At 38.6% G+C, this 16,147-nt stretch overlaps 2 protein-coding genes across 3 annotated transcripts in view; one reads left to right on the top strand and one right to left on the bottom strand.

The window, feature by feature from the left end:
- LRCH2 (leucine rich repeats and calponin homology domain containing 2) overlaps window positions 1–16,147 on the top strand; it is a 100,141-nt gene that overhangs the window by 43,875 nt on the left and 40,119 nt on the right. For both annotated transcript variants that reach the window (XM_049644210.1, XM_049644209.1), the window contains exons 6-11: window positions 1,017–1,150; window positions 8,584–8,671; window positions 8,981–9,092; window positions 9,560–9,657; window positions 9,755–9,813; window positions 11,619–11,726. In XM_049644210.1, coding sequence (XP_049500167.1) covers window positions 1,017–1,150; window positions 8,584–8,671; window positions 8,981–9,092; window positions 9,560–9,657; window positions 9,755–9,813; window positions 11,619–11,726 — 599 coding nt within the window. The remainder of the gene's footprint in view (window positions 1–1,016; window positions 1,151–8,583; window positions 8,672–8,980; window positions 9,093–9,559; window positions 9,658–9,754; window positions 9,814–11,618; window positions 11,727–16,147) is intronic.
- On the bottom strand, window positions 5,923–7,559 carry LOC125931922 (protein SET-like). The gene is made up of 2 exons (XM_049644218.1): window positions 6,508–7,559; window positions 5,923–6,331 (listed from the first exon to the last, which is right to left on the bottom strand). Exons 1-2 carry the CDS (start codon window positions 7,379–7,381, stop codon window positions 6,303–6,305), a joined length of 903 nt encoding a protein of 300 aa, XP_049500175.1. The 5' UTR covers window positions 7,382–7,559; the 3' UTR covers window positions 5,923–6,302.

Here is a 16,147-nt window from a genome sequence, read left to right as displayed (position 1 = left end):
TGAAAAATTATTTTATTCTAACTGGCCTGCTAGCACACCTTTCAACAAATTCATTTTTCCTATATTTATATTATTTTGATTAACTTTATTCCAGTGTTTGGACCAAACAACTTTGTGGTTCTGATAAGATTACTTTAAAGAATTACATGGGTTATTATTTTTTTTTTTCTGTTCTCATCACTACAGTGAATATATTTCTTCTCACTTTTTTCTAATAAAAACAACTTTTGTGAGGGGCGCCTGGGTGGCTCAGTCGGTGAAGCATCCAACTTCGGATCGGGTCATGATCTCAAGGTTTGAGTTTGAGTCCTGAATCGGCTCTGTGCTGACAGCTTGGAGCCTAGAGCCTGCTTTGGATTCTGTGTCTCTGTCTCTCTCTGCCCCTTCCCTGCTCGCTCTCTCTCTCTCTCTCTCTCTCAAAATAAACATTAATAAAATAAAATAAAATAAGCAACTTTCGTGAATTACAGATTTTATATTATTTAGTGGTTTGTTGTACTTTTAGCAAGAAAACTTTAGTCACGTAGAGAAAAATTAACTTATAAATGGCAGTAGACTTTTAGTTGGTATTGTCAGATTTTTTCATAAACTGTCAGAAGTACAAATGATTCAGATATGTAAAGTTTCTATTGTGATTGTGATGTTTCAGCATAATTTAAGATTATTAAAGTATATAAATAGGGGCACCTGGGTGGCTCAGTTGGTTAAATGTCCAACTCTTGATTTCAGCTCAGGTCATGATCTCTCAGTTTGGTTAGTTCGAGCCCCACGTCAGGCTCTGTGCTGACCCTGTGGAGCCAGCTAGGGATTATCTGTCTTCCCACTTTGTCTCTCTCTCTGTGCCGCCTCCTCTCGTATTCTGTCTCTCTCAAAGTAAATAAACTTAAATATATATATATATATATATACATATATATATATACATGTATATATATATACATATAAATAAATTGGTAGGTGACATTAATATTTGGGCCTATATAACTAAATCTACTTTCTCAATTATTTATTGACAGATATGTTTAAAGGGTAAAGTACACATATTTAAATACTTAAATATCCAAGCATGTTGCAGAATGGATAAGAAACCAGATTCTCTGGATCTTCCATCGCTGAGTAAAAGGATGCCCTCCCAGCCTCTCACAGACAGGTAATGTAATATTCGTAATATTCATACAGTCTCATTTCATGATTGCTGTCTTCTCTGTAGGTAAAAGATACAGATTCATCTTGAGTGTACTGAATATATTTAGGTTGATTGGCCCAGGATTAAAATCAACAGTTGACTGAAGTGAAATAGCACCGTCATAGAATTCTGTGATACTAGAATAAATTTGGGATTTTCTCAAAAAACTAAGTATTACTAGTATTTTGGTAGCAAAATGTAAATGTTTGACTTTGTATTACAGAAACACTAATTTCTCAGCCCTTGGCAACTGTTAATTTATTATGATAATCCCTCTATTGTACTAACTAGTATTGTAATAACTAGTAGAATTTGATTTGGGGGTGAGACATTTTAGGGTACCTTTCTTCTTTTCTTCATATTCTTTATGTCTGGATTAAGGATGACTTATCACTGATATTCTGTACGATATTGGTGTTTATCTCCTCGTGAGATTTTGAAATGGTAGATTTGACTATCTGTTTTTGATTCATCCTTTCGGGATGTCTGAAAGATTTTATGAAAATACAGTTCCACCAAGTAGTATGGAAAATAATGTGGAATGGGGTGAGACTGCAGAAAGGGAGACTACACTCCTGCCCGAAATGTTTAAAGGTTTGTCATTTTATTTGTGACAAAGTTTAGATTAATTGGAATGGCAGTATATTAAGTAGTGTTTTTGAATCACCAAATGGGATGTTTTCTAGAATATTTCTGTTGCCTCAGTAGAATTAAATATTTACACATTATATTTAATTCCTAAAGATTATTCTGTTTAATGTGAATGACAATAGACCAAACAGTTCTATAAAAATTAGGCTTTATTCGTATTGTGATCTCTATTAGTTTGCTTTACGTTTATGTAAAAATGAATTTTCTTTAGTAGTGACATTGATTATATTAATCATTTGTTTATTGTACCAATATCAGTTGAAACAAACACCAAATAGCAGTCAGATGCCTGCTGGCAGGTTCAGGGTGTGTTTTGTTGAATGGCCTGTACCTTGGTGTCGGCCCTCATGGAGCCCACAGTCTAGTGGAGAAGGAGCCAGCCAGCAAATGAAGCAAAGAAACCTAATACACATGCACACATACGACTTCAAATTGTGGCAAGGGCTACAAAGGAGAGGAACATGTTTCAGGAGTGTGGTCAGGGAATGTCGCTTTGGGAAGGTGAGGTTTTAAGTCAAGACCTGAAAGGAGAAAAGCTAGCTGCGTAAAGACTAAGGGAGGAGCATTTCAGGCAGAAAGAACGACAGGCGCTAAGACCCGAAGTTAGGAAGAAACTTGGTGTGTTACAGAAACTGAAAGGCCAGCACGGTCGGAGCAGAGTGGCTGACAAAAAAGACGTCCAAGTTGATTTTGGGGAAGTAGTCAGGCCTCAAGTCACGTGGGGGCTTTGGGGGCTGTGGTGTGCAGAGTTTGAATTTTACTTACGGTGCAGTGGGAAGTCAGCAGACAGTTATGAGCCGCGGAATAACATGATCTGGTTTATATTTAAACAGCTATTTTGGCTTTTGAAAGGAGCATAGATTGGAAGTAAACAAACGTAGAAGCACAGGGACTAGTTAGGTTGTTGAAGTACTGCCAAGAGATCAAGGGGTCTGGAATAGGGTGGGTGCAGTGGAGATGAAAAGGAGTGGAAAGAACGGAGATATATTTTAGAGATGGTCTCTAGCACTGGTGTCCAATAGAAGTGGAATATAAGCCACATGTGTAATTTTGCATTTTCTTGTAATCCATTAAAAAAAAAAGCAAAAATGGGGCGCCTGGGTAGGCTCAGTCAGTTAAGCGTCCGACTCTTGATTTCGGCTCAGGTCATGATCTCACTGTTTGTGAGATCCAGCCCCTCTTGGGATTCTCTCTCCCCCTCTGTCTCTCTCTGTCTGACTCTCTCTCTCTCTCTCTCTCAAGATAAATACACATAAAAAAAAAAAAGTAAAACTGAAACAGGTGAAATTAATTTTAATGTTACTGAACCCAGGATATCCAAAACCTGTAATTACATGTTTCAACATGTAATCCCTATAAAAAATGGAAGGTTTTTCATTCTTTTTCTGTTACATCATTGAAATCTGGTGTGTGTTTTTCATTTATAGCACGTTCGAGTTTAGACTAGCCATATGTCCAGTGCTCAACAGCCATATGATGGTTAGTGGCTACTATAGGATAGTACAAGTCAATTGAATCTACTTATGAAGCGACTCTCAGGCGTGCTAATTTTCTACTCACAGCCTGTTTTGAACTACTTAGAAAATTCCTGTGTGCACTTTCCACCTCTACGCTTATGCCTTTGTCTCTTTGATTCTTACTACCTAGAATAGCCTTCTGTGCCTTGGCGATTTTGTAAAGTATTTATTCTACATAGATAAGCATTACAGTGGTTAGGTATATCAACTTTTGCAGTCAGGCATCATATACCCATGAAGCCCTTCTCTGACTCTTGATAACTTCGTGTCCTTGTGTCATAATGTCTGTAGTCCTCAGTGTTCTTACATTTGTAAAAAGGAAAATAATCATATGGATGCTGTCGGGATTAAATTAAATAATGTATATAGAGCACTTAACACGTCTTACCCATAACAGTTCCTCAACTAATAGCTTATTGTTATCATTGTCAACTATCACAGATACGCATAGATTTTAGTATAGTACACGGATGTATTATTGTGCAGTGGCGTCAGGTGGATTTTGCTTCTGATCATGGTTTAACCTCTTAATTCTTCTTTTGCCTGCATAAGTTGTTTACTCTCTCTGAGCCTATTTCTTTATTTAAAATGTTAACAATACCCACTTCAAAAGCTTGTTGTGAGAATTAAACGTGTACTCGGCAACTAGTTCAAGACATGATATTCAGTAAGGGTTCTGTTTTTCCCCCCTGGGAGGGTAACTTTTAGAAGTTCTGTTCTCATTTATGAAAAGAAATGATGCATGAATTGCAGAATGTAAGGATTATAAATAAAATATGATGTGTACCTGGCACAGTAGCTAATAAGGACACTCCATAAATGCTAGCAATTATTGCCTCTCTTCATCCTTCTAGACTAAGCTCCAAAGCCACTTTCTTGGGTGAGGCCCTTCCTAACCTTACCAAGGAGAATTAATTGATCACTCTTTTCTCATGTTACTTGATATATTTACCTTTGTCATAGTCTTCAAAATATATAAACACACTTCCCCTCCGGGCTGAGAGCCCTTTGAGGCCAAACATTTGTTTAATTCATCTCCTATCTTTTCAGGCATTCAGCATAGTGTCTGACACTTGGTAATTGCTCACCTGAGTTTATTTAATTTTTTATACATATATAGTTTTAAATCTTTATGTTCCTTTATTGGAGCAAGATTCCTGACCCGTATACACTGATGTAGTACTTACTAAACATGACCTGTGCAGAAATTATACGTGCTATCCATCTAGACAGGTTTTCATTGCCCTTTGCCTATCGATGGAATCGTTCCATTTATAAAGTTTCACGCATCAGAAAACTTTGAATTTGACCTGGCTATCCACGAATTCCTCTCTGAAAAAGTTAAGTGGCATTTAATTTTAGCTATCATCCTTTACAGCATGAAAAAGCTTATGCATTAGGTAGCTTCCCAAAATGTTAGCCTGTGCACAATGGCATTTAGCGGAGCCGAGCCGGTCATTCTCACCCAGATTCACACAGACAGGCCTCGCTTGAGAGCTATGCGCGAAATAGCTAGTACTTTGAGACGAAAGTACTCCTGAGTTCACCACCAGCACAGACTTCTCTTGAGAGTCTGTCTTCTCGGCCACATCTCATAGTGCCAATGAAGACAGGCCAGCAACCGCCCTTCGTGTGATTCGGCATTAGAGCACCAGGTCTGTCTGACTGCGGTGGCAGGCACTGTGATTATATCCAGGTAAATAAAGGCCCATTTTTAAAAACGCCAATTTGGGATACAAATCAAGGGCACAGCATAATCGGAACTGACTTCTGAGCAATCTGGTACCCCAACTGAGGTGGAAGATTTCAGAAGCTGATGGCAAATCGTACCCATTAATTCAGATCCCTTTCTCAGTCCACACAAACCCTGAGGTCACCCGGCAAAGTGCATGTCAAAAAATACGGAGTCAGGGTGACCAAGTTTGACAATACATTATATGACTCAAACTTGGGAAGTCATAATGAAATACATCTGTTCTGAGAGAAAAGCATCAAATCCTTTTTGTAGAAGTTTAGTTTTATTGTAACAAAGCAACTTGTACACGTTTAACGTTTAAAACTGAGCATCATCTTTCCAATGAAAGAAAAAGATATTTAAAAATAAACAAGAACAAAATTCCAAGAGAATGTCAATTCTAAATAAGATCCTACAGGTTCTGCCGACTCTCCTGGCAAGTGGCAGGGCTCAAGTCATCATCAGGAGAGAATTTTGTTGTAAGAGTGTCATCTTCAGCTGCAAGGATGTCTGTTAAACATCACAATTATAAACCTGCCAGAGCAGAAGCCATGTGGTCAAAATGCCCGCTCAACCCACCCAAACATCTCACCCTTTGCTGACCTTCTCTAATCCTATTTTTTAAAGGTTTCTTTCTTTTTTTTTTTTTTAAACAAGAGAAAGTAGACAGATAATGGTGGTAAATGCTAACTGTCCATATTCACAGAGACACAGTGTACTACTCTCTGAGCCCAGTATACAGAGAAAGGAGGGAAAAAGCTAGAATTCTATGTACTACTACACAGGGGCCTAAACACCCTCCAGCTTCCAGCAGAGCTAAGGGAGCAGAAGGGTTGTCTTTTTTTTCCCCACAGAACATGGCAGTGCCGATTCCATGAAGTTTTTGTTGAGACGAAATTTTTAAAGGGATAAAAATGAATTTGGAACAGAAAGGGGTAGAGATTCTTTTCCCAGTGTATTCTGCTCAACGTATTCCCCCTCCCCCCCCCCAAATAAGTAGAGAACCATGGCATAAAGGGAGAGAAAAGAGACTTGAAAACATAAGGCAAACGAGGGGCGCCTGTGTGGCTCAGTCGGTTAAGTGTCCAACTCGGGCTCGGGTCGTGATCTCACGGTTCGTGGGTTGGAGCCCCGCATCCGGCTCTGCGCGGACAGCTTGGAGACTGGAGCCTGCTTCGGGTTCTGCGTCTCCCCCTCTCTCCGCCTGTGGCTCTCACGCTGCGTGTGTCTCTGGCTCTCTCTCTGAAAAACAAACAAACAAACATTTAAAAAAAAATGAAGAACACAAAAAACAGGGCAAATGAGCACAAGAGGAGGAGAAGGGCGGGGGTGGGGGGGGGGGAGACTGCAAGTTGCTCCCAGAGACTGGAGAAAACTGAAAAAGGAAGGTTGGCATCCATCCGCGTTCCATTAGTTACCTTCGTCGTCATTCGGCTCGCCTTCCTCCCCCTTATCGTCACCTTCTTCTTCCTCTTCCTTCTCCTCTTCTTCTCCTCCTCCTTCCCCTTCTTCTTCCTCCTCTTCTTCTTCCTCCTCCTCTTCTTCTTCCTCTTCTTCCTCTTCTTCTTCTTCCTCTTCTTCTTCTTCTTCTTCATCTTCTAATTCATCATCATCATCATCCGTATCAGGAAGCAAGTAGTACTGCAGTGGATTTGGCCAGATATCATCTTTGATGAGCTCGCCTAACTCATCCACGTCTGCATCAGGATGGTCAGTGAACCAGGCGAAAAAGCTCTCAGGTTCCTCATACTTTCTCTTCCTGCTGCCCGTGTTCGGTGCCTGACTTGAACGTTTCGTCAGATCCTTTCCAGATTTCCATATGATTTCGGTGGACTTCAAAGATGCATCACCACTCTCATTCACGTGAAATTCCTTGGAGAGAACTTTATTTTCGAAGTAAGGGTTTTCATCAAAATATAAATCTATTTTGTAACCTGACTGGATATCTTCAAATTCTGCCACTTCAACTCTTGTCAGATAATGCAGCGCCTCTTCATCCTCCTCCCCAAGCAGCGCAGACACTTGTGGATGGTTGACGAATGTTGTTACCCAAAACTTTGGGATTCTGGCGATCGCTTCCGACCTCTTCTGAAAAAACGGCTGGCGGAGTTTGTTGTATTTCTCTTCGATTTTCAGGATCTCCTCGCTGGCTTGTTCATTAAGTATGTCGATTTCACTCTGTATTTCATCTATATGTTCAATCGCTTCTTGCTGTTCTTTTTCTGCGGTCTCGCCGGACCCGTCGTGGTTGGAGTTGAGCTTTTTACCGACTTCGGCCGCCGGCTCCCACATGGTGCTGCTCCGCGGTCGCGGTCGCGGTCGCGGTCGCGGTCGCAGGGAACAGGAGAGAAGGGAAGGCGAAGGGGGCAGGCAGCGGCTTCCCCTCACGCCTCACGGGCGCTCGCTCGTTCGCTCTATGCGACCTCCCGGCGTTCAGCCGTCTCCTCCCGGCGCGCGGTCGCTCGCTCTGCCTCGTGGCTCGCGCGCGCGCTTCCTGACGACGTCACGGTCTGATGCCGGGGGGGGGGGGGGGGGGGGGGGGGGGGGCGTCGCGCGGGCCCCGCCCGGCCTTCTGCGTACGGAGGGGAGGAGGCGGTGCACCTATATTGCTACATTCCTGGAAAGTGTACGGATCGGCATTTGGGGAAGAAATAAGAGCATCGTGACTAAGATCAGAGACTTCAGTGTTAGATAATCTTGGGATCACATTTAAGCCACCATTTGCAAATTGCGTGTCATGGAAAAGTTGTTCAATCCCTCCTGGCCTCAGTTTTCTCATCTGCAGAGTGAGACTGCACCACCAACCTGCTAGAGTTTTCACAAGGCGTGTGTGAGGTATTGTCTTTAAAGCACTTAGCTTAATTCCTGGCACATAATAATTGGTCCGTATGGAGTGTATGCAAGGTTGCACGTATGTAAATTTGCAAATTAAAGCGAAAAATACCTTGCAACCTGGGTGGCATACTGTTGTGTTGTGTAATTCCGAAATTTTCAAGGACAGCTCTGCCAAAACAATTGTTTATTCAGTGCTTTGCATACTTTTTTTTTTTTTTTTTGCATTTTCTCTTAATTATCGGATGGGCATTATTTATAAAGCGAACGCATATTTTTACAGCTAATGAAAAAGAAACTATGAAGTTAAAAACATATTTCAGTGTTCTATGGTAAAATTTGTTAAAGCAATGAGAAAAATAGAAAGGGCTTTCATTAAGAGTATTTTTTAGCAGGACTCTGCTTTTCTGAATCTCTCAGGAGAAGTAATAGTTTGTTGTTAACAATTGACACTTTACAACAGAGCACATGAAGGGAAAATATTACATGAGGGATATGAATAAAATATTTTATCAGATGGTTTCTGATACTTTCCCTTCATGTCCTTAAGGATCTTAAACATCAAGAGTATATATTCTGTATTATCTAGGGACATTTTAGGTCAAGTCTGTATTGACTTAAGAAGAAAACCCTAATTGTCCTTAGAATTTCTATTTCCATAGTATGGAAGATTTTTATCCAAATAAAAATCATGGCCCTGACTCTGGGATTGGAAGTGATAATGGAGAGAAACGATTATCTACAACCGAAGTGAGTCTTTTCTATTGCTAATCTATTTTATTTATAAATTTTGTTAGAGTTTTGAAATACATAGACACTTGTGCACACTTGATTTATTTTGCTTAAAAATACAATCATTATTGCATTTAATGACTTCAGATGAAAAAAGGACACGCACATTTTTAGAAGCAGAACAGGAAAGCTTAACATATTAATTTTTGGTTTGAGAACTGGAGGTGTAAAGCAGATACTCTACATGTCTTATGTGAAATTAAAATAACCTAATCCTTATTCTATATTTCAAGTGCCTCATTTGTACTTTGTGCTTATTCCTTTCAGCCATCAGATGACGACACAATCAGCCTTCACTCTCAAGTCTCCGAGTCAAATAGAGAACAGACATCAAGAAATGACAGTCACTCAATTGGAAGCAAACCTGATTCTCAGAAAGGTAATTCATATGGGTGCCTGCTATTTTATTTTAATTTTTTTTAATGTTTATTTGTTTTTGAGAGAGAGAGAGGGAGAGAGAGAGCATGTGCATGTAAGTGGGAGAGGGGGAGAGAGAGAGAGAGAGACACACACACACGCACACACACACACACACACACACACACACAGAATCTGAAGCAGGCTCCAGGCTCTGAGCTGTCAGCACAGAGCCTGACGTGGGGCTCAAACTCACGGACCTCAAGATCATGACCCAAACTGAAGTCGGATGTTCAACTGACTGAGCCACCCAGGCACCCCTATTTTTATTTCATGTATATTGCCCTTAATCAAAAATGCATTTCGAAAAATTACAATGTCTTTGGCCACCTCTTTTATTGAAAAAATATACTTTTATTCTAAACACTACAGTATGAGAGCATACTGCTTACTATTTATATTTTCTAATAATTACTAATCTATACTTAGACCAGGAGGTGTATGATTTTATTGATCCCAACACAGAAGATGTAGCAGTTCCTGAACAAGGAGATGCACATATTGGATCATATGTCTCTTTCCTTAAGGTAAAGAAAACTTTGAACAAATATTAATAACATATTCTCCTTTATCTCACAAAAGTACACCACACAGATTTAAAATGGTAACTTTCTTTTATGTAAGGGAAAAGAAAAAGGTCCTGAGAAATCTCAGAAAAATGAAGAATTGGGAGATGAAAAAAGGTAAGCATACACGAATCCTCCAATTGAAATGTAACTTATACACGAAACATTTGTCTGCATTCCTCAATTAAACTGAAGATGATAGTAAGCATTTAAGCTGAGTGTAGTATATACATCCCCCCCACCACCCTGGCTAAGAAGTGTAATAATTCTGTTATTACCGAGGACGACTGTACCTTCACATTCATTGCTTCATTTGAGCTATTAAGCAACTCTTGAAAGTAAATGATTTTTTTTTTTTTTGCATCATTTGGCCAATAAGGATATAGACCTGGAGTTTCAAATGTCTGGAACTGAGATGTTTCAACTCTTTGTCTACTACACTTTCCATTTCATCAGACTGGTTATAGTAATTTTAAGGGTATCTACTTCTGTTTTATGAAAATAATGCACTTGAGATCTTTTCTGTATCATCTTAGGAAATGATGGAGTGTGACCTGCCACATTCAGTCACTCCTTAAAGTTGCTTCACAGCTGTAGGAAGGAAGGAAGGAAGGAAGGAAAGAAGGAAGGAAGGAAGGAACATTTGTCGTATACCTACCATGTACCAGGATCTGTGCTGTGTGCTTTCCCGTGTTTCTTATTTATTTATTTTTAAAGATTTTTATTTTGTTTTAGTAATCTCTATACCCAGTGTGGGCCTCGAACTCATGACCCTGAGATCAAGAGTTGCGTGCTCTTGCAACTGAGCCGGCCAGGTGTCCCAAAGATTATTATATAGTTTTTTAAGTTTTATTTATTTTACCCAACATGGGACTCAAGCTCATGGCCCTGAGATCAAGAGTCTCGTGCTCTCCCAGCTGAGCCAGCCAGGTGCCCCTCATGTTTCTTACTTAATCTTCACTAAATCTTGCAGGGTTAATGCTATCCCCATTTTTACAGATGAGGAAGATGAAGCTTGGGAGACTCTAAAGTTTCTTGCCTAGAACCACTTAGATGGTGTCCACTAGAACCTACGGTGTGACCCTAGCTGTTTCTGATCTCCAAGCTTTTCTCTTTTCTGTCCATTGTGCTTCCTCCAAATGACCTCGTTGGTAACTTTTTAAGCAATCTTGAATTAATCATCTCTGGTACCCCATAAGGAGGTACGTTGCTTTGTCGTACACTCTTTATATGTCATTCTTCTCTTACTTTCTCGCTTTATCTCCTGAAGATCTTTGCCTAAACTTGAGGGTCACAGTGGCATACAAGATATGGTGAAGATACAGAGTCTTAGGGTTTGATACTGCGTTGTAAATGAAATACCTTTGGGATAAAATCACTGGAGTTTGGAGAACAACTTATTTAAAAATTCCTTTGTTCTCTTTGATTAAAAATTATGTATTTTAATGAGCATTTTCCTGCAAATTCGCCAGTCTTACTTGGACCTGTTTTGCATTTCCTCTACTTAAACATCTTACATAGAGACTTTTAACGTCACGATGAATAAACTGCTAAACTGATAACATTTGATATTTATAAAGACAGGCATATAGGGCTCTGGAGTTCTTATTACACTCAAGACTGGGGAGTATGCGTTGTTAAATTATACATTTCAGAAATTACAAAACGGTAATACAGTTTACTTTGTTAGCCATTTATTAATATCACCAGTATGACACATTTCCTATTGACTAGAGGTTAGGTATGTTTTTATATTCCTTAAATATTCCTTACTTCTTGTTTTAATGTTTCAAGTACAAGGACATTAGGATTTTAGCTTTCAGTTGATATTAAAAACGAACAAATGGTTTCTGCTCCTGGAAGCTGGCATAAAATGTCATCTGCCTTACTTTCTGGATAACCATGTTTGTGTCACCTTTCAGACTTGGGAAAGAACAGTTACTTGCAGAGGAAGAGGATGATGATTTGAAGGAAGTAACTGATTTGAGGAAAATAGCCGCTCAGTTATTGCAGCAAGAGCAGAAGAACAGGTATTTTTTTCAGTAATGAGATTCAAATAGGCAGACGTTATAATCATCAAATGATTATTCAAAGATTATCAAATGAAGTTTCCAGTAAACAATAGGACCATTTAAGATCTGTGTCAAGGGGCTATTAAAAGACACTAGGAAATACTTAGGAGAGAAGCGTCCAGTTACACCCACAATTAACAAATGGTTTATACCCACATAGTCATTTTATTTAACTACTGTGTAGGTGTCTCTTTTTTAGTCCTGTGTGCTAAATAATAGTAACTGATTTATTTGTTGATATTCATTTTAGCTCACAATAGCCTTAGATACGTTATAAGCATTTTTCCCCGTGTCATGTGTGTGTAGTATGCTTTTTATGAGATTCCAGATTACTTGGGATATGCGTAAACTCCTTAGAATTGAATGGACTTACATAATTGTTGATTAAATCGGCATTATGGTTTGAAGGTCACAGGTTCACTTTGGTCTGCTTCTTGGTCAGGGAGGGTTTCTCCCTCTGGCTGGACTTTCTCCAGATACACGTGCCGTTGGCCATAAGAAAGACATTATATGAAGGAGTATGAAATGAGTGCGAGTCCCTTTTTAATCACAGAAGTTCTGCGTGCTGCTCAGGGTCAGCTCTTCGTGCATCTGCATGATTTAGTTTAGTTTTGAAATGATAAAGAAGATCTGAGTGGTTTTTTGCTTTGAGAAAATTAAGAGGATAATTTTGGTACATTTGTGGGTAACTAATGAGTATTTTGTTTTTCTTAATCAAAACAATAAATGTTTGTGGCTCACGTGACCGTGTTTTAGGATGTTTAGCACTTAAGTATACTGGCATTTGCTTAGATAGGCTTTGAAGAATAATGGCTGTTAAGACTTAGCAAATTGCAGATGTGTGGTTTTAAGGGCCACTATGTTTTTTAAAATAATTACTAAATATTTTTTGGGCGTGTGTGCAGCTACTGCATTTATAGAATTAAAAACCATACTAGAAAATATCACTCATCCTTATTCCTTCTATATCTAACGTATCCTCATTCCCAGTTCACGTTTTTCTTTTACCATAACTTTCTATCACCCTTTTCTGTGACATTTATTTTCTAATCTCTTCCTATGATTCATTTCTAATGGGCCTCTTTTTATACTGGCTACTTGTGAGTGCTAGTGTATGTTTTTCCCCTTCCAGTATAATCCGAGTATTGATCTCCCCCATGGTTTAAGAGGTTTGTTGAAGCAAGCCATCACCTGCTCTGTGTAGCTTAAGAAATAGTTGGGTTTCTATCTTTTGTACCTGGCGGGTGAAATGATTGTATTTATCATTATGAGCAGATAATATTGATTTTGAAAGAACCCACGACAGTATTTCTCTGATTGTGTGAAGAATAGCACCAGAGAACATAATTTTAGATTCTAACATCGTCCTATGTATCATTTCTATATTTTCCAGTTTTCTACTACTGTATTAGTTTTTAATCTATTCCTATGACTTGAATTATTCTTTTTAGCATAGAAACAACATCAAATGATGTTTCCTAGGGTTTTTTTTGTGTGATAGTTTTGTAATCTGTACAAAATAGCACCTAGCACTGTGCCTTGTACATGGTAGGTACTCAGTAGTATTATTAGTTAACTGATTGCTGGAAGATGAGGTAAACAAATGTAAAGCTAATAGGAACTATTAATTTAGTGATGTTCTTTCTAAATAACTTATTTTTTTAGATGTGTGCAAAAGCAATTTATGTCTGATGTTTCTCTTCATCTCCCTTTTCAGATGTTAGCACGTAGGAGTACAGATTTTTTAAAGATAAACGTTAATATGCAGTGACATTAATGTAATAATTATGTCTAGCTTTGGAAGGCATTAAAATATTTATCATATCTGGTCATAATGTAAGGAGCACATTTTACTTTTGAAATGTATAATTTATAAACAATTTTAATTAGATCCTTGGCCAGTTCTGTTAAATTGATCTCAGAATTTTTTTATGCTAACTCTAGCATTTTCTCCACTAAATAATCTCTTCCCTTTTTCTAAAGTATGTTGCTATTGCTCACATCTCTTGGTATAGATAATTAAAATTTTTGTTTACTATTACAATACTTGAATTGGAGTGAGTCCAAGAAAATCAGAAGTAATCTTCTATAAGGATATATCCATCCCTTAGAGGATTTGATGTTATTTACACCTTCTCTGGTTGTAGATTTCTCTTCCATACTGCATTGTAGATTCCAACTTTATTAATAAAGAATCTGAAATGCTATTTAAAATTGCAGATCAACCAGGAATTATAACCTGTCTCTTTAGGTTGTAACACAGTTGTTGCAATGTTTTTGTTTGTTGTTTGTCACGATTTAAAATAATTTATTTAGAGTAAGGTTACCCTCGCATATCAGGAAGTACCACCTCGGACTCCTGTTTGACTGTATACTACTTAGATGTTCTTTAGTTAGCTACTAGTTGAAGATAAATGCAGTGGTAGCTCTGACCTGAAAGAAGCCATGTGCGCACTCCCAAACTAGAGGCTATTAAAAAGCTGCTTAGGTTGGGTTCAGCGATGATTTTCTTAAAGCAGCTTTGCCAGTTGTTTAGTTCCTGCTACTTTTAAAAATGTCTTTTATTCATTACACATGTTTATACTAGTACTAGGTGGATGAAGCTACCCTAGGAAAATAACAAGAGGGTATTGCACAGAATTAATAGTCAAAAAGAGTGGGAAAGGAGATCGAATAGACTATCAAGTAGATAACCGGTACGTGTTCAAAGTCTGAAGCCTAGTTTTTAGAAGACGGTTTCCTCTCTGAATTGCATAGGTTAAGCTACTTTGTATTGGCAGTTTACTGTTGAGTTTTTAGAAGCTCATCTTTATCCCCCTTATCAAAATACTGGATTATTTCTACTTGTATTTGAGTGTATTGAAGTCCCTCTGAATCAGTGAAGCTGTCCATATTAAAATAGCTATTCTGCAAGTGTTTAAAAAATGTTTTAATTTATTTTTGAGAGAGAGAGAGAGAGAGAGAGAGAGAGTGACAGAGTGTGAGCAGGGGAGGGGCAGAGGGCAAAGGAGACACAGAATCTGAAGCAGGCTCCAGGCTCTGAGCTGTGAGCACAGAGCCTGATGCAGGGCTCAAACTCACAAACCATTAGATCATGACCTGAGCTGACGTCGGACGCTTAATCTACTGAGGCATCCAGGCGCCCCTATTCTGCAAGTTTTCAACATTCGCTGTAATTTGGGAAATTAAAAAAAAATACTATTGTCTTAAAATTATCTTAATGTTCTACCCTAAATTATTTAGCTAATTCTTCAAATTTCCACCAATCCTTCTTATCTATCTTATTATTAGAGAGGTGGCTACTGTTATTTTTCTTATACAGATTTTCTTATTATGTGGCTCTATAATAAGTTGACATTTAGCTGGCTCCTTAGAATTTGCTTGGTTATCATCATAGAGAAAGGATTACAATATATGCGGGTCTTTTGCAATGAATAGCTTCAGTTGACCGGTTCCCATTGCATGTCCATTCCTTTTAACTTGTATGCTATTTTCTATTATATCTTTCTTTTTAATAATTATGTTATTTGCCATTAAGTGTGTCCTGAGAGTTTTCACTTATTGTGGAAAGATGTACTTCTGAGTACTATGTGATACGGCTGAATAAAAAAAAAAAAGCAATTTTGAAACGTTCTATTGATGTATAACTAAGGATCATGGAAAGGAAAATCAGATTTTGAGAAGTTCATTACTTTGGTTTGGAATTTTGAAATTTTGTACATAACCAATTTCATGGGATTTTTTTTTTTTTCTGACCATACAAGTAGTCCAGTGTTAACCTCTAGCTTGTTACAACTAATTAAGTAGTTCTCTCAACCCTTGAAATCCATCCATTCTTTCTTTTCTGTTTGCTTTACTAATGACTTCCCCTGTCCTCTCCCCCTAATCTTACCCCTTCCGTCTTTTGGTTTGGGTGATGTACGGGAGATGTGAATACAGACGGAGGCCTTTATGTTCTAGAGCATCGTTCAGTGAAAACCTCTTCCAGAGGACCAGAGCAGCAGGGCATGCATCAGGGTGTCTATAGAGTTTGTGGAAGCCTTAAGTGTTGAGGGGCCAGGTGGGTACAGCTGAATTTTAGTCTTTTACTTAAAACATAGTACTGGTAACTGGATTAGGGAAATGTGTTAATAATCTAGAATAGATATTTAGATAAAGCAGATGTTTATTATTATTATTATTTTTCAATGTTTATTTATTTTTGAGAGAGAGAGAGAGACAGAACATGAGCAGGGGAGGGGCAGAGAGAGGGAGACACAGAATCCGAAGCAGGCTCCAGGCTCTGAGCTGTCAGCACAGAGCCCGACGCGGGACTCGAACTTGTGAACCGGGAGGTCACGACGTGAGCTGAAGTTGGACAGCTTAACTGACTGAGCTAC

Source organism: Panthera uncia, chromosome X, assembly GCF_023721935.1.
Source record: "Panthera uncia isolate 11264 chromosome X, Puncia_PCG_1.0, whole genome shotgun sequence".
NCBI classification, from domain to species: domain Eukaryota; kingdom Metazoa; phylum Chordata; class Mammalia; order Carnivora; family Felidae; genus Panthera; species Panthera uncia.
This window is presented reverse-complemented; position numbering and strand designations above follow the sequence as displayed.